This window comes from Amblyomma americanum, chromosome 1, assembly GCF_052857255.1.
Source record: "Amblyomma americanum isolate KBUSLIRL-KWMA chromosome 1, ASM5285725v1, whole genome shotgun sequence".
Taxonomy (NCBI): domain Eukaryota; kingdom Metazoa; phylum Arthropoda; class Arachnida; order Ixodida; family Ixodidae; genus Amblyomma; species Amblyomma americanum.
Window position 1 is genome coordinate 555391607 of NC_135497.1, and position 23297 is coordinate 555414903.

At 44.8% G+C, this 23297-nt stretch overlaps 2 protein-coding genes and 2 non-coding genes across 10 annotated transcripts in view; 3 read left to right on the top strand and 1 right to left on the bottom strand.

Annotated features, from left to right (window-relative positions):
• Nucleotides 1-5292, bottom strand: part of LOC144116351 (uncharacterized) — a 107759-nt gene extending 102467 nt beyond the window's left edge. For 5 of the 7 annotated variants that reach the window (XM_077651105.1, XM_077651107.1, XM_077651106.1 and 2 more), the window contains exon 1: nucleotides 5013-5292. In XM_077651105.1, coding sequence (XP_077507231.1) covers nucleotides 5013-5205 — 193 coding nt within the window. In that variant the 5' untranslated portion in view covers nucleotides 5206-5292. Of the gene's footprint in view, nucleotides 1-408; nucleotides 513-1478; nucleotides 1574-5012 lie in introns of all 7 variants that reach the window. The other 2 variants (XM_077651104.1, XM_077651103.1) reach the window with 2 other exon arrangements.
• A 271-nt stretch (nucleotides 5293-5563) lies between these two features.
• On the top strand, nucleotides 5564-16074 carry LOC144116350 (uncharacterized). The gene is made up of 4 exons (XM_077651096.1): nucleotides 5564-6961; nucleotides 7702-7959; nucleotides 9657-9917; nucleotides 11333-16074. Exons 1-3 carry the CDS (start codon nucleotides 6013-6015, stop codon nucleotides 9737-9739), a joined length of 1290 nt encoding a protein of 429 aa, XP_077507222.1. The 5' UTR covers nucleotides 5564-6012; the 3' UTR covers nucleotides 9740-9917; nucleotides 11333-16074.
• Nucleotides 16075-18264: 2190 nt separating this feature from the next.
• On the top strand, nucleotides 18265-18338 carry TRNAL-CAA (transfer RNA leucine (anticodon CAA)). Its single transcript has one exon. It is a non-coding gene; the product is annotated as a tRNA-Leu (tRNA).
• Nucleotides 18339-23054: 4716 nt separating this feature from the next.
• Nucleotides 23055-23128, top strand: TRNAL-CAA (transfer RNA leucine (anticodon CAA)). The gene has a single exon. It is a non-coding gene; the product is annotated as a tRNA-Leu (tRNA).
• The last annotated feature ends 169 nt before the right edge of the window (nucleotides 23129-23297 follow it).

Consider the following 23297-nt stretch of genomic DNA (forward strand, 5'->3'; position numbering starts at 1 on the left):
ACTGATCATACACAGGCTGCTTCCTTTCCTCTGCCCATCTCCCCACTCGCTTGTACTTCAATCTTTCAGTCCACAATGGAGCACACAGCTAATATAGGTAAGCAAATACATAAGATGCACTGCGAAATATTCGAAAGCAAAGAACATAGGAAAGAGCTGCTGCTAATGACACTTTTCCTGATGCAAGGTCGGCTTTGGCCAAACAGTGTCATGCTACAAAGTTGGTTCGTTTAATGAAAGTGACTGTTTACACAAAGTGGGAAGCCCCCGGCCAGAGGAAAGCTTTTACCCACTGTATCAACAACAGGTTCCCGGCATCACTAAGAATTGAATGCCACACTTCCCACATGGGAAGCAGATGCTCCAATAACTTGGCCACTGAAGTATTGCAAATTGACAGACGGATACCTTAGCACTTTGCTGAGCAGCTTCATGAGCAGCTTCATCAAACACATGCTTCGGCCACCGGATCCTTCGCTTGTTCAGCTTTTTTGCCAGTTCTTCTGCCGTTGCTGCATTATAGACATCTCAATTAAACATAATACTCATGAAACAATACAACATATGAACAAAGCAGTGTACAATTAGCAGAACAATTTCAAATATTATTGTCAGCCGTGGATTTATGTAATACATGCTGGAGCAGCTTGCCATTCTACACATGAGTGATGCAAGGCTAATCTCTACCTTGAAGAAATAATTTGTGCCTATTAAGAGCTGTCCAACACCAGAATTGTGTATGCTTGAAGTGGTAATTAACATGAGAAAGCTGTGATTATTAATAACGTAGTGCATTTTGCATACAGGTCACAATAAGTCTGCACAACAGACAGAGTTTTCATGCTGCTGGAAGTTGTGCTGATCACAGATCACAACTTTATGTTCTTGACTGCATGCATAGACTGATGAGATACTAAGCCTGATCACGGTGTTCTTAAAACTTCTGCAGGCACAGGCATATAGGAGGTATTCACGTGACGACATCCACAAGGGGTGCTAGCATCTGGCGCGGCATTCACCATGGTCACAGTCAAGTTCACTGCCACTGCAACCAGCCGCAGCATTGAACTGCTTGCAAGTTAAATGTCGCTCGCGTATCATAGTAGACAATTTCTGTCTGACGTGGAAACACATTTGACAGAGTTGATACAGAGCGGTGCTCAATGAAAAAAGGAGCATTTTGACAGGACAAAGAAAGGAGAGGACAGGAATGGTGCTACATTTAAAACTGAATGAAAATTAACACCGAAAAAACATCCCATCACTAAGCAACAACATGCAATGCACAAATCTTCAAAGAATGCAAAAAATGACAACGATAACCTAGCAATCAGCCAGTAAAAGAAAATGGAAAAGAGAAATAGAAAAATAGAGAAAAAGGAGCAAAAGCTCATGAAGGCTGAACCATGAACAGCATGAAACAGAAAATAGTGGACACCCTAAAAAGATTCCACTTGGTGAAAACAAACTTATACGACCGAGGAGGCGCAGGTGTGGTGTGCGACGTGCAGAACAGCTGCTGCAAGTTGAATTCACTAATGTCGAGGCTTGTCTTGTGCATGGCTTGAGTTTTCTACAGGTCAAAAAATTAAACCGTACAAATCTCTGAAATCATACAAATATATGACAAAAAGACGTGCGTGAGACTGCAGAGGACTGGAGTGCCACTTTTTAAAGGGGTAAGTAATTTGCAACGTGCCAGCTCAGTTAGCTAGTAGCTAGCTTGTCATCTCTATTTACTGAAAGTAACATGCTAATGCTCAGGCTAGCGGAATCGCTGCACATGGCATTGCTGTGAACCTAGATTCCAGGCCATGTGCATTTGAAGCAGCTTTATGTTGCTACAATCAAAACTGCAAAACATTCTCGCTAGATCTGCTGTTCATGCTGTGAGCGCATTACAGTTTTTGCTTCACTGTTCTGTCACATAAATAAGGCACGTATTATGCTTTGACTTTCTGCTGAAACAGCATATGTTAAGCTTTAACAGATTTTGGACTAAAGCTGATGGAAATAAGATTTTCTGTGCTGCTAAGTTTTGTAATTGGAGCTGGTAATCATGCGCTCTTTATCAATGTTGTGTCCCGTGTGAGTAGCAGACAGGACCAACCGATACAAAAAAGCTTCAAGTCGTGTACATTTTTACGTGTAACGCAGCTTGCTAATTTGGCTCCCTAGTTGCAGTACAAGCTAGGGCGGCTGCCTAAAAGCAACACTGAAAGGCAGTAGTGTGGCTTGATGGGCTTGCTCATAAATAGTTTTGAAAAACAGAAGACGAAATAGCGCCCGTGGTGTTTGCTCAACAGTGTTTTTCAAGACTGGGAGGCAGTGCGGCTATACCACGGCAAAGAAGAATTCTGCTGTAAAGTTCATGTACATAGAGTATTACACATAGAAAGTGGACGTTGATGCATTTGAAAACGTGCAAAATGTTCGGATCACTAACAGGTGCCTCACGGTATATTTGACACTGTGCGAACTGGCACAAAACGGCCCCAAACAATGCACGCTAGCCGCAGCGACGCTCGACCGCTTGGTAGCACTGCTTCAGTGTATACCTTCTATAAGGAGTATGCACGAAAGACGGCAGCGTGATGCTATGTGTTGAGCAGCCATCTTGTATTCATTAGCCAATGCCCACTAAACTCGCAGCAGCCGCTACAGCAACATGCTGTGCTGATGTGCTACAAGTAGCCTAACTGTTAGCAAAGAGAAGGGCTTCATTTTTTACATATTATGCAGTGACACTATCAGAATGTGATAGACGACGTTATGGAGCGAAAACAAAAACAACTGGGATGGACCTTTTCCCCCTGCAGGCAAGCGTCTGCGTCCAGGACATAGGCTTGTGTCATGCATGTATGACATCCAATAGTTCTTGATGTTAGAAAAAAAGCTTCATTACTCAAAAGCAACTGAAGTTGTGGAAGGCGCTGAGGCCTACAACTTGTAATGAGCGGCTAGATGCGCTAGCTGTCAGTGAAGGAAGAGTCGGCTGACCTCGTAGTCATGATAACAAAGGCTGGGAGGCTTCTTTTGCACCTTAACATGAGCTGATCGTGCATTTTATTTGCAGGTAAATCGTGTGCAAAGACAGAACCAGGCTCTGCTAACTGCGTGGGTGGTGGCCAAGAGCGGAGGCGATGTAATCGCTGCACACTGCACCTGCATGACAGGGAATGGCAAAGCCTGTTACCATATTGCTGCATCTTTTTCTTCATCGAGCATGGCGTGTGTGCGCACCTAGAGTGTTCTTGCACTGACAGCGCGAACACCTGGCTTCCAGCCCACATATGAAAAGTGGAAGTCACATTCGATGCACGCCATACCCGATTAAGAAAAGGATGCAGCAATATGGTAACAGGCTTTGCCATTCCCTGTCATGCAGGTGCAGTGTGCAGCGATTACATCGCCTCCGCTCTTGGCCACCACCCACGCAGTTAGCAGAGCCTGGTTCTGGCTTTGCACATGGTCTACCTGCGAATAAAATACACAATCAGACCAAGTTAAGGTGGAAAAGAAGCCGCCTCACTTTTGTTACCATGACTATGGTGCCAACCGACGCTTCCTTCACTGACGGCTCGTGCACCCAGTCGCTCATTACAAGTTGTAGGCCTCAGCGCCTTCCACAACTTCAGTTGCTTATGAGTAATGAAGCTTTTTCTTAACATCAAGAATTAGTGGATGCCCGAAGCAACCACGCATGACCACAAGTCAATGTCCTGGATGCAGTTGCTTGCCCGCAGTGCGAAAGGGTCCAGCTGTTTGTTTTCTCCTCATAACGCTGCCTATCATATTTGGATAGAGTCGCTGTGTAATCTCCAGGAACCAAAGCCATTCTCTTTGCAAACAGTTAGGCTACTTGAGCACGTCACTTACAAGTAGGGGTTCGACATTTCAGATAAAACCAAAATAAACCGATAAAAGTATGCCGATTTCAGTTTGGAAAACGTCAGTATTCTCGGCATGCAAGGCACAGATAGCTGGCTGTTGAATGCGAGTTACACTCTGCCAAAGCTGAAATTAAGTAAGCAGGAAGCCAGGGGCATGATGCAACAATGACGTTGATCCCTTTCTCCTTGCCCATGGGGGACGAAATTTCCTCAATGCGTTCTGCATAGCAGTGGGTTTGAGACCCCTGCTAGAAGTGACGGGAGGACAGGAACATAGAATATTTGTTTGTTAGTGGTATCTTACATTGTGCGCTTGTTGTCACAATATGGTTTATGGTTTATCAGGGTTTAACATCCCAAAGCGACTCAGGCTATGAGAGACGCCGTAGTGAAAGGCTCCGGAAATTTCGACCACCTGGGTTCTTTAACGTGCACTGACATCGCACAGCACACGGGCCTCTAGAATTTCGCCTCCATCGAAATTCGACCGCCGCGGCCGGGATCGAACCCGCGTCTTTCGGGCCAGCAGCCGAGCACCATAACCACTCAGCCGACGCGGCGGCTTGTGTTGTCACAATACGTGCAGTGCGCCCTCCCTGATGTGTTAGCTTGTCCACTCACGCATGTTATATCTATGAGTATCGTAAGTAATCATGGCTCAACACTGCACATTTGTTGATCACGTGTTTCTTCTTATGTCTCTAGAGTAGACGAGTACAATAGGCTGACTCAGCAACGTGCGCAGTCGGGTGGGAATGACTACCGGAAAGTTGAAGCCGCGCAAGACCTGCAAGCAAAGCTGTACCCCGATAGCGACTTGTGATGAAGTGACAAAACCGCTGTCATCATGAATGCTAGCGACAGTCTGTTGCGGGTTTTCTCCAGCAAAAGCCCTGCCCGACGAAATTGCGAGGGCAAACAGCCTAGCATTTCCTGGTCTCTCCAGTTCTTGTCACGCCCGCCTGCACTCGCGAGGGGTACCCTCAAAGGCAGCTAAACCGCATGCACTAGCGTCACGCGCGCTGCGATAGTTTATAAATTTGCACACCTCCTACAAGCGTAGCAACGCGACTGCTTTCCGGATTTCTTAGTGTGGACAAAAATACTGTTGTCACTTACCAGCCAGTTCTTCTATATCGCCGGGATAATAATCTTCATCACCGCCATCCGGAGCGTCTTTGTCCCGCCAGTAGACCAACTTGTTTTTCGCCAAGTCCTTCGTGGATTTTGGGAAATAATCTTTAATTAGGCTAACTGGCACGACGGCCTTTTCACCGTCTTTATATAGCACGTATGCAAGCAACGGCTCCATAATAAAAAATATTTTCGTAGGCTAACAAAGCAGCGCAGCTAGGGACCCAAAACAATTGCAGCTAATACCTAACACAGCTATGATGGCTAGAAGCTTTGGATACTTTTGGCTTGTTATGGCCATGCTTTGAAAAGGCAATTTTTCTAGCGCGCACGCGGAGCATAATTTAATGAATACTTATAAATTTTACAGTTCTTTTTTGGGTAGAACAAAGCCGACTGCAGGTACCCAGTGGACTTCAAATTGCTACAGTGTTTTGCAAAGCGCATTTCGCGGTTCTATCCGGAGGGCGAAAGTCAAGACAATCAAGACTTCAAGAGTCAAGACCGGTCAAGACTGTTAGAGCAGTGGTCACTTTGTTGTCACCTTTTGCTGCTATTTTGTTCAGTTTCTCCCATCATAGTTTGCTATTTTTTGCCTGTCTGTTTTATTTAGTTTTTCTTAGACTACTATGGATGGGGATGTGACCAAGAAACGACGGAAGCGTTATTTCTACAAAGACGAACCGTTTGTTGTCCCGAATACCACACTTTACAGGAGGCAGCAAGATGTGCGGCTTCGCGCTCAGCATTGTGTCTCATCGACGTCAGCTGCCTCAGCTGCCAACGACGGAGATGTCAACGGCGGAGGCATTGTGGGCGATTTGCTGAACCTTCCAAGTGGCGAGCAACCAGCAGCAGAACAAGCGGCGCAGCCAGCCACGCCCACGATGAGCAGGCAGGCGGCAGCTCGTATGCCGATGACGAAGATTTGTTCCAAACAGACGACTTTGACCGGCTTGGCGAAACACCCGAAGACAGCAGTTCTATGTCGGGAGAAACCGAAAACGACGACGGCGAATGCGAGTTTCTAGCATCGGACTTTGTCGAGCTTGAGGCAGCAATACTTCCGGGCTCCACAACGACAAAGGCAGCCGCGATCATAATAATAATGGCGTTTGTCGTCACTCATGGCCTCACTTGGGAGGCCCTGAATGATCTGCTGCGCCTCATAGATGGTCTGTTTGGCTTTAAAGGTGATGTACTTCCTCGGTCAAAGTTTGTGTTCCGAAAGCTTTGGTCGTCGCGCAAAGAAAGGCTGGTGAAGCGGTTTTTTTATTGTGACACCTGTGGCAGTGTGCTTGTGTCAGTGCCCGGAATGTCATCAATGAGGTGCCCGGACTGCGAGGTTAGCACGGAACTTTGTGTTCTAAAAGCTAGGGGACATTTTTTCAGCATTTTAGATATGAAAGAACGGATGAAATGTTTGCTTGCAAAATCAAAGGCTGCATTGTTTGAAAGACTTGTGAACTTAAATGCAGTCATTCAGCATGGAGGAGCCGCACTGTTGCAGGACATCACAAGTGGATCTATGGCCGAGGAGTTGAGGAAGAGCGGAAAAATTGGCTGGATGGATCTTACCATCACTATCAACACAGATGGAAGCCCCGTATTCAAGTCATCGTCATCATCTGTGTGGCCAATCCAGTTTTTGATTAACGAGCTGCCACCTTGCGACAGGCTAAAGAACTGCTTGATAGGTGGGCTGTGGTTCGGCCAGCACCCGTACATGAGAACCTTCTTAACCAAATTTGTTGAAGAGATCAATCAGTTTGGCAAGATCACTTGGAAGGCAGGTCATACATTGCTGTCATCAGGACTTCATGTACTGTGCTGCTGCGTGGATGCGCCAGCCCGAGCATCTGTGATCAACATCGTCCAGTTTAATGGTCTCTTCGGCTGCCCTTGGTGCTACAATTGTGCCGAGTTTCACGAAGGTATGGTTGATCAAATTTTTCATTGCATTTGGCTGAACACTTGTGCATGTATGTTAACTTAGTGGATATGCTTAATAAATTCATATCTTAATTTTGAACAGCTTGTAATATGCCCTGAAATGCATTTAGGGTGTTCTGTCTGAGCTAGCTATGACCAAAAAATGGATAAGCTGAAGCGGTGTTCAAATACTGCTAAGGAAAAACGTTGCATTTGCAGCGGTCAGTTTGTATCAAAGTTGTCAGTGCACTTTATGAAAGCTCTGGCTGCTGCAAAATTTGCCATTAGAAAGATGTGATATTGCTGATGTGCCAACTTATCCGTGACAGCAGATATGAGGTGCAAAGTATTGAAGGCGGGCCAAAAATTCCCCATCTAGACACATCATGCGAATGTCACGTGAGAGACTTATACCCAGCAAGGGTACTGTCATGAGCAAAAGTAAGGGCTTTCATTCTGCATTCCAAACCAAGCTGCACTGTATACATCTGGGTGCTACCTGACGAAGTGCTCCTAGTGTCAAGATTGGCACACTGCGACGTTTTCAACAATATGAGCGTTTCGTCAGGCAGCGCCAGCATGCAGCGTGGCATATGGTTCGCACCATGGACAGTTGGAGCGATTACCTTTGCTCATAATAGTTTAGTGCATAAAACATATGCAGGCATTGCTTAATTCCTGTAGATTCTGCTTTCTGCAGGCAAATAATTGAGCATGCACACTATTTCTCTCCTTTCAACAGGGGCCCAAAGGTACATGAGTGTTACAGTCGGTGAGGAGCGGACCCCAGGGGAGATGTCGAAAGACATGGAGTTTGCGGAGAAGATCAAAGATGCTGTGAATGGGCTTAAAGGGCAGTCACCACTGAATCACCTGAAACAATTTAACATTGTGTTTGGCCACACAGTGAAGTATATGCATTGTGTGCTCATTGGGGTCACGAAATGCCTGACTGACCAGTGGTTTGATTCAGCAAACTATCAGCAACCGTTCTACATTGGTAAGTAGCGGAGAAAGTAAAAACGCTTCACTTCTACACATTATAGCACTAAGTAACCTTAAAAAATTTTCTAATACTCTGTACTACATTGCTGAAGGGTACATTAACCTAAATTAAGCATAGGAAAAAAGAGATAACAAAGGTTGTTGCTGGCTGGTACTCCTTAACCCTTTCCGGTCATACCTCGGGCATCACCCGACAGTGGAAAAGTGTGCGTGTGGTTGGTATAGTCCGGCATGGCTCGGCACAGGGCTTTAAATAAATGTTTATAACCAAGTCATGATGTGACACTTCCTTTCATTGCGAGCAGCTGGAAAGACCAAAAGAATGCTGACCATTGCAGGAGTCAGTGGGGAAGCTATACCTGATCAGAAAGGGTTAATTAACTGTTGCCGTTTAGTTCAGCTGCTGACATGATGGAGCTTAGCTTTGATGTTCAAGTTGCAATGCTCATTCAGCTGGCTCCTCAAACAAGGTGTGGTCCTATGTCTTGCTATCAAAATTAGACATGAAAAATAACTAACTTACGAAAAAGCACTAAGGGACTTATGAGCATGAGGAGGTTCATAGTTTCACAAACATAAGAAAGAACAGTCTAGCATGCTTGAGTGCTCAGAAAGTTGGGTAAGCTGCATTTGTGCAGCTCGAAAAAAGGAACCTGGGTATGATTTGCATGACAGCCACGCAGTGCCTCTGAACGCCAGTAGGGGTTCATGTTATTTGAACTGGTTGTAAGCAATCACCAACAGCTTGCAGAATGCAACTTTGGCAAAAATTTCAATTTCATAGCATCTTGTTCATATCACTTGAAGTTTAATGCTGCACCTTTTAATTTAAACATTTCAGGCTGCATGCAAAAACAGCAGTGCAATTAATTTCTCTATCTGATATTGCATTCCATAAACATCAAAATTGGCTTTTGAGGAAAGGAAATGGCGCAGAAACTATGGGAGTGAAAGAAAGGAAGAAAGAGGGCTCCTAGTGTAGGGTTGGGGAATAATTTCGACCACCTGGGGATCTTTAACGTGCACTGATGTCGCACAACACACGGGCGCGTTTTTGCATTTCACCTCCATCGATGCGAAACGTGGCCGCCGTGGTTGGATTCGAACATGGGAACTCCGGCTCAGTAGCCGAGCACTCTAACCACTGAGACACCACAACGGGTCTCCATAAACTTATGGCAGTGGATCCAGAAAGAATTCATTTATAGAGCTTGAATTATGAGTCAAAACAAAGTGGTGTCATAATTTTCACCTTGGAATTGTGAGCTGTGCGACATAACATCTTGGTATGTTGTGCCATGCTGGAACGTAACCTAATCCAACACCTTTCACGTTGGTTCACTTATGTTCTAATTCTGCGTCACAGCAGCCAGTGCCATCTTCTCAGCCAGTTTGTGTGAATTTGTCTGCAGCATGTGAAGACAAAGGCAGAGATTTTTTGTTCTGTTACCCTTCTCAATGTTTTCTATGCAACGTAAGTGCCGGACGTCATTTCAGTGCCCTTTTTTTTACATGATGTCCTGCTGCTATGTTGAGATTTAATGCTTAAAAGGGCCCACAAAATTTGTGCATGCAGCTTCAGCTGCTATGGTTAGAAAGCTGCTTTTTAGACTAGAACAGTAAACAGTGATAAGCCATTGCCCTTGTTTCGTGCACACCAGCGCCAAGTGCACAACCTTTTTATTTGTGCAGGGCGCCCCGTAACCATGGCCAAAGTGGACAGAGGGCTGCTGGCAATAAAGCCACCTCATTCATTCACCCGTCTGCCACGTTAGCTCAAGGACAAGTGCCACTGGAAGGCCAGCGAATGGCGGTATTGGTTGCTTTTTTATGCCCTGCCCTGCTGCTTGGGCATACTACCTCAGCGCTACCTGAACCACTTTGCATTGCTGGTTGAAGCCATATTCACCCTACTGCTGGAAGAGCTGACATTGCAGCAAATAAATCATGCAGGTGAGGCCCAGCTGTATAATGCAGTATTAGAAGCTAGGTACCAAAAGTACTTATTGGTAGTTCAGGAAAAAAATGTGGCATCTCAAAGCAAGGAGAGCTTTGTGCTTATGGTCTGCAGGTGTTTGTCATGAACAGTTTATTGTGGTTTTGAAGTATTTGTGCTGCTTCTGATTCTTTTATTCTTTGCTCTATAGATTGTGTCATTCTTGAATACTTCACTAAAGTGGTGCCAGTGCAGGATGTACTAATGTAGTCTGATATAGCTTAAGGACGAACCTGCAAATGAGACTTGATTCAAATTCATGATGACTTGACTGGAAAGGACTCTGCGGTCACTGCATGAAGCACATGGCAATGTCACCTAGGGATATGCCAGAGAAAACTGCCTACATATCATTGCAGTTATCATCTGACAACGACTGATGGTGGTGATATCTACATTTAATTTTGTGATGTTTTCTAGTTCATAAAATTTCCCATTGCATTTTTATTAGGCTGATTTAATCTATACAGGCCTACTTCATTTGTCACTCAGTGTCCCTTTAAAAGTTGAGTGTTTGCATGTTGTTGCCCACTTGAGGGGTACTGAAAGCTTAATTAAATAGTCTGCTGAAAAAAAGTGCATTTTTGTTAGTCATTGAGAGCTACAGCCTCTAGTCTTGTGTGTGCTGTGCTTAGTGGTGGTCTTTCTCTAAGAGTTGATGTGGCAGCACTCTGCAGCTGCTCAGTTTTTTTTAGCAGCATTCAGGATTGTCTATCTTAGGGTGCCTCAATGACTAGCGCTGCTTTCAGCGTGCAGTCAGTGCAGTCTATTGACCACGATGCTCTACATTTCAATTACTTTTCTGACAATCAGGATTAGTAGTTTCCAGCTGCAGTTGCATATTCTCTAAAGAATGCCATTTAGACCGCTTGTTGTTCACCATGAGAGGTTCCCCTCTCTCTCTGTGTGTTCTCCTCTCTGTTCATTGTTCTATGGCCATTCATCATTCGTTCACATTCTGCGGACACATTCTGTACGCACATTCTGTTCACGCCAAGCATGAGCCAAGTAATGCTATGCTTAAAAGGACGTTTAGAAGCTCATGGTTTCATGAGCGCCGCATAGCAGTGGGCTCAATCCTTTTTTTCCAAAGTTATCTCATGTTTGTTTTTATTATTAAATACTGTGTTTCTGTTTCAAGCCTGACTCGGCCGTATGAGCTTGCATTTCCTGTAGTATGTTCCCACAGTGTTCAACATCCCTTCTCTGGTTATCAGCTTATTCTAGAAAGTACTTATCAGTTGTCCTCTTGTGGTTCACGTAATTACTTTCTTTATCTGATATTACTAATGGAATGCACCTAAATTACACGTTACATTTTTGGTATCACTAGATATTTTAACAGTGAGATGTTGGTACTATCTTGGTGCAGGCCGCCTACTAGAGGACTTCGTGTCACGGATGCCAGCACTGTATGGAGCGCGGCTGATGACATTCAACGTCCACCAGCTTCTCCACCTGGCGAAGGCTGCTAAGAACTTCTGGCCACTGTGGGCACATTCGGCATTTGTTTTTGAAACCGGGAATGGTAGGGTGCTTAGAGCAATAACATCAGCAAATGGGGCACCTGACCAGGTCATTGAAAGAATGATTATGCTGCAGCAAGAGGATTTAGCTATGGCCCTTTGCAGTGTTCAGGAGCAAGCCAGAAATTTCATATGCACAATGCTGGGGCACCCACTCACTCTGAATGCCACACGTGTGGGTAACTCTTATATGTTTGGAGCTTGTGACCCATTTCCCGTGCTTTCAACAGAAGAAAGAAACAGCCTTATGTTGAGCTTTGGATACGTTCCTTCTCTTGAGGAGCATTTTCGGTTTAGTTTCCGCTCCACTGTGCTGCACAGCACAAGGTATGAGAGGGCAAAGAAGAGCAACAGTACAGCTATTTGCACAACGGAGAATGATTTCTTTTTTATAAACCGCATTTTTCAGGTTACCGAAAATGAAACCAGAGAATGCATTTTGTTGTGCACTAGGGTTGTTTTCATGGAAAGCCAGCACAAGCTACCTCCGCACATCATGGAATGGTTTCGATCTCTTTCAGGTGTTATTACTGTATTGAAACTGAAAGATATCCATGCGCCATGTGTGTTGATTGAATTTGCAGAAGAAGAGGAACTGTACATTTGCAAGCTGCCAAACTTCATTGAGCGTGATTAAAGGCACAGTAAAGAAGAATCTGAACTCGTCTTTTTACCACGGGAACTCTATCTACACATTCCGGGCATTGTTAAAAACTTCGAATTATTGTCCTGTGCAGCCGATCGCCCTAATTAAATCGGATTAAACGTCCTGGCTCCCACCTTCTTTTTTTCTTAACTCAACACGGCAGGTAGGAGGAGTCAACCAAAGAGTCGGGCAGTCCCATGGCGGCTTGCCGCTCTGCCATTGGCGGAGTGACACGTAAATCAGAGTCCACATGCATTTTTATTTCTATGGGCATAACCTGTGCCTGTATTGTCTGTGACTGAAGCTGTTTATTCACAGAAACTTAAAAATAAGCGAAAGTGAAGCCGCCACTGGGCTGGCTAAAGGCACTCCACACGTTGGTTGACTCCGCTTACCTACTGCGTTGAGTTCAAGCAAAAGGCGGGAGCCGGGATGTTTAATCCGGTATAATTAGGGCAATCAGCCACACAGGACAATAATTCGAAGTTTCCAAGAACGCCCGGATTGTGTAGATTGAGTTCCGACAGTAAAAATAGAAGTTCAGATTCCTCTTTAGTGCACCTTTAACAGCGCACGGTGAAAATTTAAAGTAAACTGCACAGCATGGTCGAACGTTCCAAAGCAATACCTGGGCTATGAGAGGTGCTGTACAGTGTAATCCACTTATAATGATACCAGATATAACGATATATCGCTTATAACGATCAAATTCTTTATATTTCTCAATTCTCCCATTGCCACTATATGAAAATAAACCGTATATAACGATAGAACTATTGGTGAAATAGCAGATACAATGATAGGATTCTAGCCACCAAGATGGTATTTACAGTCAAACTTTGTCTGAAAGCTTGATAAAAACAAAATCCTTTGAAGTGAACGAGGTAAAAACTCTCCGAACGGACCGGCATGGCGAAATGCGTGGGGGAGCGTTGCCTACGGCCTTGAGAACCAAGCACTATCGTTGACACAATAGCTGGAGGGAGGAGCTTGCTTGGCCGCTGCCGCGCAACATTGACTAAAAAATTAGTTTCCGCCCAATGTGGTTGAGAATTTACTTTTTTCAAGTGCTCCCTTTTCTTGCACGTTCCCCGTTTTGCGCTGTCTGCATCACAGTCCTTGGCAGTGCACCAAGATGCTCTGTGATGATTATGCCGATAACATTGCTGCCTGTTTATCTTTTGACGGGAGCTCCGGAGGGGGTGGGGTGGCTCGCTCGGCTAACTTGGCAGAGTGCCAAGACGCTGTGCGCCCTTACATTTATGAGGTAATGCCTACATGCATGGGGGAATACATGGATGTTTTTTTTTGGCAGTCCAGATATAACGTTAATCGGTTATAACCATCAAATTTTCGGGTTTTCTAAATGTCGTTATAAGTGGATTGCATTGAAGTAAAGGGCACCAGAATTATTCAGACAGCATAGTTTTCTTTAACACATGCTGACAACGCACAGCACACCGCTTTTTGCACTCCACCTTCATTGGAATACGGCTGCTGCTATCAGATGACCAGGGGATCAGTAGCTGAATGCCACACTGAACCACTGTGGTAGATTGACTATTACAGTGGAGAGGACTCGCCAAAAGATAAAGATTTTATTATTTAGGAATGACTAAACATATTCGAGATGCTTCTATCACTAGGGAATTTTCTAAGTGAACTGCGCAGCAAGTAAACTGCTTATGTGGGTGTGCTATTATGAAGGCACGGCATTAATTTCGCAGCTCTGGTGTCCTGAAATATATGCAAAGTTGCTCATTTTCCTGCCGCTGGGACTGAACTTTCAGCCTCATGCTGAGTAGCAGTATATCACTCCCACCGAGGCTGTGCAACGTGTAATGCAAAATGTACCCTAGTGCACAGCTGGGGAGGGGACACTCTTGGTTTCATTTTGATCTCAATCTGTGCCAGTTTGAGAGAGGAGGAAGTAGAGCACGGCTATCTTTCTCACTTCATCCCAGGAGAGAGTACAAAGTGTGAGAAATTGCAGGGGGGGGGGGGGGGTGCACTATGCACACATATTAGAGTCGGTGTTGAAATGTGTAATGTTAAGTTTTCAAATGACTTATTTGAAATGTTACACAGGTCCACATTTCCACTACAAGAGCTCTGGAAGCCTTGCAAGTGTGCCTCAATTTGAGAGTTCATTGCTGTAGAAAACCTGAAGGACCTGTGGTGCATTACGCAACTTATTGTATGCGACGCTGTGGACAAGGTAGGGGGCGTTCTTAACGTCCCTATTACAAAAGAGCTGAGGAGTGCTGTATCATCTGCCCGGCAGCAGTATGCTGCATATCTGGAAGCAGTAAAAAAGAAGCAATGTGATGATGTCAGGGAATCAAAGAGGCGCTGCATCGACGAAGAGATCGATGCTTTAAAAAAAAAGACACTCCAGGCAACAATAGCTGACAATCCAGGCTTCAGTGGATACGTATGCTGAAAAGGCAGAATTAAGCAGCTAACGATCTGAAGTACGTGGCCAGATCAAATAGTCTGAGGAAGGCTGCACGAAGCAAGACTGAGGAACTGTGTAGCATCAGCCAGAAGATTCAGGAAAAGCGGCAGGTGCTCTCCTGAAGTTGCTATTTGCAGTTTTGCAGAATGGATTGCTGTTCGACATATTGGTGCAATGCACTGCAGGGTGTTTCTCAAGGACGGAACATATATTATGTAGGTTTAGTGCAATACAAGCTGTTCCTTGAAATGTTTTTTTTCTCGACTTTGTTCAGTAAAATTTGTACCTGGTATTGCAAACTGCCGCATGTAGCATTGTGTTGAGTCCTTCAAAATACTCCAACTAGGCCTTGAAATTCCTTCAATATCCTTGAATGTGCCCATTTTGAGTCTGTACGAACCTTGTGAACTGTTTTGCATTTTTCAAGAGCAGTTTTACTGCATTGATATTGTGACCTGAATTTAACCTTTCCTTGGGTACATGATTTTAGGTCACATGCCATTATTTGTTTCATGCTTCATTTAATGGTCAGTACATTGCAACGTTCTTGTTCGGTGATGACAGTGGGCGTTCAAAGAAAAAAATTGTCTGTGAGCTAAGGGGCAAGCCCATACATACGCTTTGAAGAACTGAACTCATACCAGCAAGTGCGCTGTGCAGTCATTTATGATCAGAATTCCTTGAGCTCTCAGCTGTGCTAAATTTAGATGCAGCAACTTTCGAGACAACTAGTTTGTATCCTACTGCATCAAGAAAGGCTGTAGGCAGTGGCAGAAATGTTGCTATAAGGCTTGCTGCTCAGAGAATGACACGCGAAATAGTCATCACTTCCAAGCCATTTTTATCCCACGTGTTGCAGAAGAAGGTGATGCACAATTTACCGAAGACTTGAAATGGCGTACATCTGTGCTGCAGTCCTGTATTGTAGTTCTGTTTTCAATACCTGGTTACTTTTCATAGCAGCTTTACTGAATCAAATTTTCCTCACTTTTTGTGTTATCCAGTAAATAATTTGTTGCAGAAGTGTGATATATATGTATTTAAAAAATACATGTGATTACCTTTTCTTCCCTTATTCTTATTATCAAGTATCTAAAATGTTACCTCAATTTCACTCAGTAACAAGAAATGACCTATGCGTTCTGCCGGATCAGAGAACAATGACTGTTTTGTAAATATATGTATGTATATATATATATATATATATATGCATGTAACATACATGTACCATAACATGTATGTGATGATGATGATATGTATCTATTGTAAATATATGTATTTAGTTTCTTTGGCGCGCATTTCCTTGAGAACTGCATGGTCGGCTCGGCTACTTATGATTTTCAGCAGTTTTATTTGCAGCTCCTAAACCGCATTGTAAACATGAGAAATATTGGTTTTGAAGTGCATATATCAGTTGTATTCAATAAACCGATCATTATGTGTATGAGTATACATTGCAAGTATATGCTTCATTTGTGTTAATTGTGGTTTATGGGGTCTTTAATGGGCCATATATGAGGGACGCCATAGAGAAGGCCTCCGGAAATTTCGACCACCTGGGATTCTTTAACATGCACTGACATATAGCACAGTGCACGAGCCTCTAGCATTTTGCCTCCATCGAAATGCAACCGCCGCAGCTGGGATCAAACCCGCGTCTTTCGGGTCAGCAGCAAAGCGCCTTAACCACTGCACCACCGCGGCGGCTATAAAATTAAATTGATTATATCTGGTACTAATATACTGCCATTGGAGGCTGTGGTCATTGTGCATACCTGGTCGTATGCCTTTTGCAGGAATTGCAAGCTTCAATTGTGTTCTCAACCCACTTCCACACTGTCCGTTAGTTTCCATACATAATTAACGGACTCCGCGTCGAGTAGATTTTATGGATTCCTGTGGTCCGCAAAGTCTCTCCATAACACCCATCCATAAAACTCCATCACCCGTAAAGTCATTGTCCACATGTGTCCGCAACCACCCCACGCACTCCACAAAATCCATAACTTTCCACAAACAGTTTTGTGGAAAATATGTGGACTCCATAAGTCCATACAGCATCCATACAAATTTTTGTGGAAAATATGTGGAATGCATAAGTTTTCCATAAGGCTTCTTACGGAAATTTTCGGCAGGGTATACGTCACACTTGCTCTATTACAGGACGTCCTACGTCCACCGCTATGGACGAGGGTGGCGCTGGTGAACTCTCGCAAGGTTCGTTTACATGTAAAACATAAATACCCACGAAAACAGCAGATTGGACAGCCGTAGCCGTAGCTCAGTTGGTAAAAGCACCGGACGCGATATTCGGAGGTCGTGGGTTCGGATCCCACCGGCGGCATGGTTGTTTTTTCTGCTCGTTTATACGTAATTTTCTTTAAACCAATTGATTGGCATTAGAAATCAAAAAATAGAAAACATTCCCCTATGCACCTTGGTTTCGGTGGCTGTTGGCTTCCTTAATATGTTTGTCAAACGAGCCGCTCATTTCATTTGCCTTGTCTGGCAATAGCTTAACGGGGGTCTCGGTTCTAGCTGTCTTGATGCCATAGGTAGCATCAGAGGGCTCTCGCACAGTTTCCGACCTCGCCGTTAGATGACGTTCTACGTCACACTTGCGGTATTACAGGACCTGCTACGTCCACCGCTATGGACGAGGGTGGCGCTGGTGAACACTCCCAAGGTTCGCTTACACGCAAAACATAAATACCCACGAAAGCAGCAGATTGGACAGCCGTAGCCAGTTGGTAAGAGCACTGGACGCGATATTCGGAGGTCGTGGGTTCGAATCCCACCAGCGGCATAGTTGTTTTTCTGCTGGTTTATAAGTACTTTTCTTTAAACCAACTGACTCGCATTAGAAATTTAAAAAAATAGAAAACATTCCCCTATGCACCTTGGTTTCGGTGACTGTTGGCTTCCTTAATATGTTTGTCAAACGAGACCCTCATGTCATTTGTTTTGTCCGCTAATAGCTTAACGGGGGTCTCGGTTCTAGCTGTCTTGATGCCATAGGTAGCATCAGAGGGCTCTCGCACAGTTTCCGCCCTTGCCGTTAGATGACGTTCTACGTCACACTTGCGGTATTACAGGACGTGCTACGTCCACCGCTATGGACGAGGGTGGCGCTGGTGAACACTCTAGAGGTTCGCTTACACGCAAAAAATAAATACCCATGAAAGCAGCAGATTAGACAGCCGTCGCCGTAGTTCAGTTGGTGAGAGCACCGGACGCGATATTCGGAGGTCGTGGGTTCGGATCCCACCGGCGGCATGGTTGCTTTTCTTTGCTCGTTTATAAGTAATTTTCTTTAAACCAATTTATTGGCATTAGTAATTAAAAAAAATATATAACATTCCCCTGTGCACCTTGGTTTCGGTGACTGTTGGCTTCCTTAATATGTTTGTCAAACGAGCCCCTCATTTCATTTGCCTTGTATGCTAATAACATAGCGAGGGTCTCGGTTCTGGCAGTCTTGATGCCATAGGTAGCATAAGAGGGCTCTCGCACAGTTTCCGCCCTCGCCATTATATGACGTTCTACGTCACACTTGCGGTATTACAGGACGTGCTACGTCCACCGCTATGGACGAGGGTGGCGCTGGTGAACACTCTCAAGGTTCGCTTACACGCAAAACATAAATACCCACGAAAGCAGTAGATTGGACACCCGTCGCCGTAGCTCAGTTGGTAAGAGCACCGGACGCAACATTCGGAGGTCGTGGGTTCGGATCCCACCGGCGGCATGGTTGTTTTTTCTGCTCGTTTATAAGTAATCTTCTTTAAACCAATTGATTGGCATTAGAAATAAAAAAAAAATAGAAAATACTACCCTATGCACCTTGGTTTCGGTGACTGTTCGCTTCCTTAATATGTTTGTCAACCGAGGCACTCATTTCATTTGCCTTGTCTGCTAATAGTATAACGGGGGTCTCGGTTCTGGCAGTCTTGATGCCACAGGTAGCATAAGAGGGCTCGCGCACAGTTTCCGCCCTCACCGTTAGATGAAGTTCTACGTCACACTTGCGGTATTACAGGACGTGTTACGTCCACCGCTATGGACGAGGGTGCTTAGAAAACATAGCGCAAAAAGGACACGGACGACACAGAAGTGGACAGGACAGGCGCTAACTTGCAACTTTATATTTCGAAAAGCCACCACGTCTAATATATAGGAGCCGATCACCACCATCAAGCGATGAGCATGCGCAAAGAAGAGCACAATCAAGATTGCATCGTGTGAAAAATAAGCAAAAAATTACGATACAATAACAAAATGAAAACACGGTGCCGGGGGAACACTGAAAGAAAAGAGACATCGTGTACCGAAACTTACTGCAAAAAGCGCTTTACAAGCTTGTCAATGTTAAGAACCAAACAGATAACGCGGCAAAAAGGGAGATAAACAGATCGACTAAAAGATGAGGGGAGTGTAGAAGGCTCCACACTGAGACAAGCACGTGGTGAAGAAAGACAGAATGACAATGGGGAAACAACATTGATGGGTCATGGCAATGGAAGTAAAAGATAGCAGAAATTTAGGCCAAAAACAGATAAGGGCTGTGATACTATACATAATCAAATGAAAAAAATATTGAAAAAGTTTGAAACTAGGAAACAATGAAAATATATGTATATGAAAAATACAGAAAGACCTAAACAGAAAAAGGATAAAACTAGAAGTATAAAAACACGAGTGTAGAGGGCTCCACGCTAAAACAACGAGGGGGGGGGGGGGGCAAATATGAGAAAGGAAATAACAACTGAAGTAAAAGTCAATAATATGCCAAGGAATAGTAGCAGCAGGAAAAACCCAAAGGAAAAGCGGAACCGTTCCAGTTCACAACACCATAAATATTTTTGACACATGGCTCACACCTACAGATAGCCATCAAGAAATTCAACTTCACTGTCCAGTAATTGAATAGAAGGTGCGCTGACGCACTTTTTCCCAGCTTTTCTTATAAAATACGCCTCCATGACTTCACGCTCCGTTTTTCCTTTAGCTGATGTCAAGAATTCTGTTTTATCTATTTTTGGATAGCATCCACTCTTTTGCTCTGTGTCACATGCTTTGCAATGGTCGGCCAGGTTACTTCCTGATTTGTTGCGTACGCTGGTGAACACTCTCAAGGTTCGCTTACACGCGAAACATAAATACCCACGAAAGCAGCAGATTGGACAGCCGTCGCCGTAGCTCAGTTGGTAAGAGCACCGGACGCGATATTCGGAGGTCGTGGGTTCGGATCCCACCGGCGGCATGGTTGTTTTTTCTGCTCGTTTATAAGTAATTTTCTTTAAACCAAATGATTGGCATTAGAAATTAAAAAAAAATAGAAAATACTACCATATGCACCTTGGTTTCGGTGACTGTTCGCTTCCTTAATATGTTTGTCAACCGAGCCACTCATTTCATTTGCCTTGTCTGCTAATAGTGTAACGGTGGTCTCGGTTCTGGCAGTCTTGATGCCATAGGTAGCATAAGAGGGCTCTCGCACAGTTTCCGCCCTCACCGTTAGATGAAGTTCTACGTCACACTTGCGGTATTACAGGACGTACTACGTCCACCGCTATGGACGAAGGTGGCGCTGGTGAAAACTCTCAAGGTTCGCTTACACGAAAAACATAACTACACACGAAAGCAGCAGATCGGACAGCCGTCACCGAAGCTCAGTTGGTGAGATCACCGGACGCGATATATGGAGGCCGTGGGTTCGGATCCCACCGGCGGCATGGTTGTTTTTTCTGCTCGTTTATAAGTAATTTTCTTTAAACCAATTGATCGGCATTAGAAATTAAAAAAAAATAGAAAACGTTCCCCTATGCATCTTGGTTTCGGTGACTGTTGGCTTCCTTATTATGTTAGTCAAACGAGCCCCTCATTTCATTTGCCTTGTCTGCCTATAGCGTAACGGGGGTCTCGGTTCTGGCAGTCTTGATGCCATAGGTAGCATAAGAGGGCTCTCGCACAGTTTCCGTCCTCACCGTTAGATGAAGTTCTACGTCACACTTGCGGTATTACAGGACGTACTACGTCCACCGCTCTGGACGAGGGTGGCGCTGCTGAACACTCTGAAGGTTCGCTTACACGAAAAACATAAAACCCACGAAAGCAGCAGATCGGACAGCCGTCACCGAAGCTCAGTTGGTGAGAGCACCGGACGCGATATATGGAGGCCGTGGGTTCGGATCCCACCGGTGGCATGGTTGTTTTTTCTGCTCGTTTATAAGTAATTTTCTTTAAACCAATTGATCGGCATTAGAAATTTAAAAAAATAGAAAACGTTCCCCTATGCATCTTGGTTTCGGTGACTGTTGGCTTCCTTATTATGTTAGTCAAACGAGCCCCTCATTTCATTTGCCTTGTCTGCCTATAGCGTAACGGGGGTCTCGGTTCTGGCAGTCTTGATGCTATATGTAGCATAAGAGGGCTCTCGCACAGTTTTCGCCCTCGCCGTTAGACGAAGTTCCACGTCACACTTGCGGTATTACAGGACGTGCTACGTCCACCGCTCAGGACGGGGGTGGCGCTGCTGAACACTCTCAAGGTTCGCTTACACGAAAAACATAAAACCCACGAAAGAAGCAGATTGGACCGCTGTTGCCGTACCTCAGTTGGTAAGAGCAGCGGACGCGATATTCGGAGGTCGAGGGTTCATACGCCACCGGAGGCATGGTTATTTTTTCTGCTGGTTTATAAGAATTTTCTTTAAACCAATTGATTGGCTTTAGAAATGAAAAAAGAAAGCATTCCCCTATGCACATTGGTTTCGGTGACTGTTGGCTTCCTTAATATGTTTGTCAAACCAGCCGCTCATTTCATTTGCCTTGTCTGCTAGTAGCTTAACGGGGGTCTCATTTCTGCCAGTCTTGATGCTATAGGTAGTATAACAGTGCTCTCGCAGTTTCCGCCCTCGCCGTTAGATGACGTTCTAAATCACACTTGTGGCATTACAGGACGTGCTACGTCCACCGCTATGGACGAGCGTTGCGCTGTTGAACACTTCGCTTACACGCAAAACATAAATACCCATGAAAGCAGCAGATTAGACAGCCGTCGCCGTAGCTCAGTTGGTGAGAGCACCGGACGCGATATTCGGAGGTCGTGGGTTCAGATCCCACCGGCGGCATGGTTGCTTTTCTCTGCTCGTTTATAAGTAATTTTCTTTAAACCAAAATATTGGCATTAGTAATTAAAAAAATAGATAACATTCCCCTATGCACCTTGGTTTCGGTGACTATTGGCTTCCTTAATATGTTTGTCAAACGAGCCCCTCATTTCATTTGCCTTGTATGCTAATAACATAGCGAGGGTCTCTGTTCTGGCAGTCTTGATGCCATAGGTAGCATAAGAGGGCTCTCGCACAGTTTCCGCCCTCGCCATTAGATGACGTTCTACGTCACACTTGCGGTATTACAGGACGTGCTACGTCCACCGCTATGGACGAGGGTGGCGCTGGTGGACACTCTCAAGGTTTACTTACACGCGAAACATAAATACCCACGAAAGCAGCATATTGGACAGCTGTTGCCGTAGCTCAGTTGGTAAGAGCAGCGGATGCGATATTCGGAGGTCGAGGGTTGGTGCGCCACCGGAGGCATGGTTATTTTTTCTGCTGGTTTATAAGAATTTTCTTTAAACCAATTGATTGGCTTTAGAAATGAAAAAAAGAAAGCATTCCCCTATGCACCTTGGTTTCGGTGACTGTTCGCTTCCTTAATATGTTTGTCAAACCAGCCCCTCATTTCATTTGCCTTGTCTGCTAATAGCTTAACAGCGGTCTCATTTCTGCCAGTCTTGATGCTATAGGTAGTACAATAGCGCTCTCGCAGTTTCCGCCCTCGCCGTTAGATGACGTTCTAAATCACACTTGTGGCATTACAGGACGTGCTACGTCCACCGCTATGGACGGGCGTTGCGCTGTTGAACACTCTAGAGGTTCGCTTACACGCAAAACATAAATACCCATGAAAGCAGCAGATTAGACAGCCGTCGCCGTAGCTCAGTTGGTGAGAGCACCGGACGCGATATTCGGAGGTCGTGGGTTCGGATCCCACCGGCGGCATGGTTGCTTTTCTCTGCTCGATTATAAGTAATTTTCTTTAAACCAATTTATTGGCATTAGTAATTAAAAAACATAGATAACATTCCCCTATGCACCTAGGTTTCGGTGACTGTTGGCTTCCTTAATATGTTTGTCAAACGAGCCCTCAATTCCTTTGCCTTGTATGCTAATAACATAACGAGGGTCTCGGTTCTGGCAGTCTTGATGCCATACGTAGCATAAGAGTGCTCTCGCACAGTTTCCGCCCTCGCCATTAGATGACGTTCTACGTCACACTTGCGGTATTACAGGACGTTCTACGTCCACCGCTATGGACGAGGGTGGCGCTGGTGAACACTCTCAAGTTTGCTTACACGCAAAATATAAATACCCACGAAAGCAGTAGATTGGACACCCGTCTCCGTAGCTCAGTTGGTAAGAGCACCGGACGCAACATTCGGAGGTCGTGGGTTCGGATCCCACCGGCGGCATGGTTGTTTTTTCTGCTCGTTTATAAGTAATTTTCTTTAAACCAATTGTTCGGCATTAGAAATTAAAAAAAAATAGAAAACATTACCCTATGCACCTTGGTTTCGGTGACTGTTGGCTTCCTTAATATGTTTGTCAAACGAGCCCCTCATTTCATTTGCCTTGTCTGCT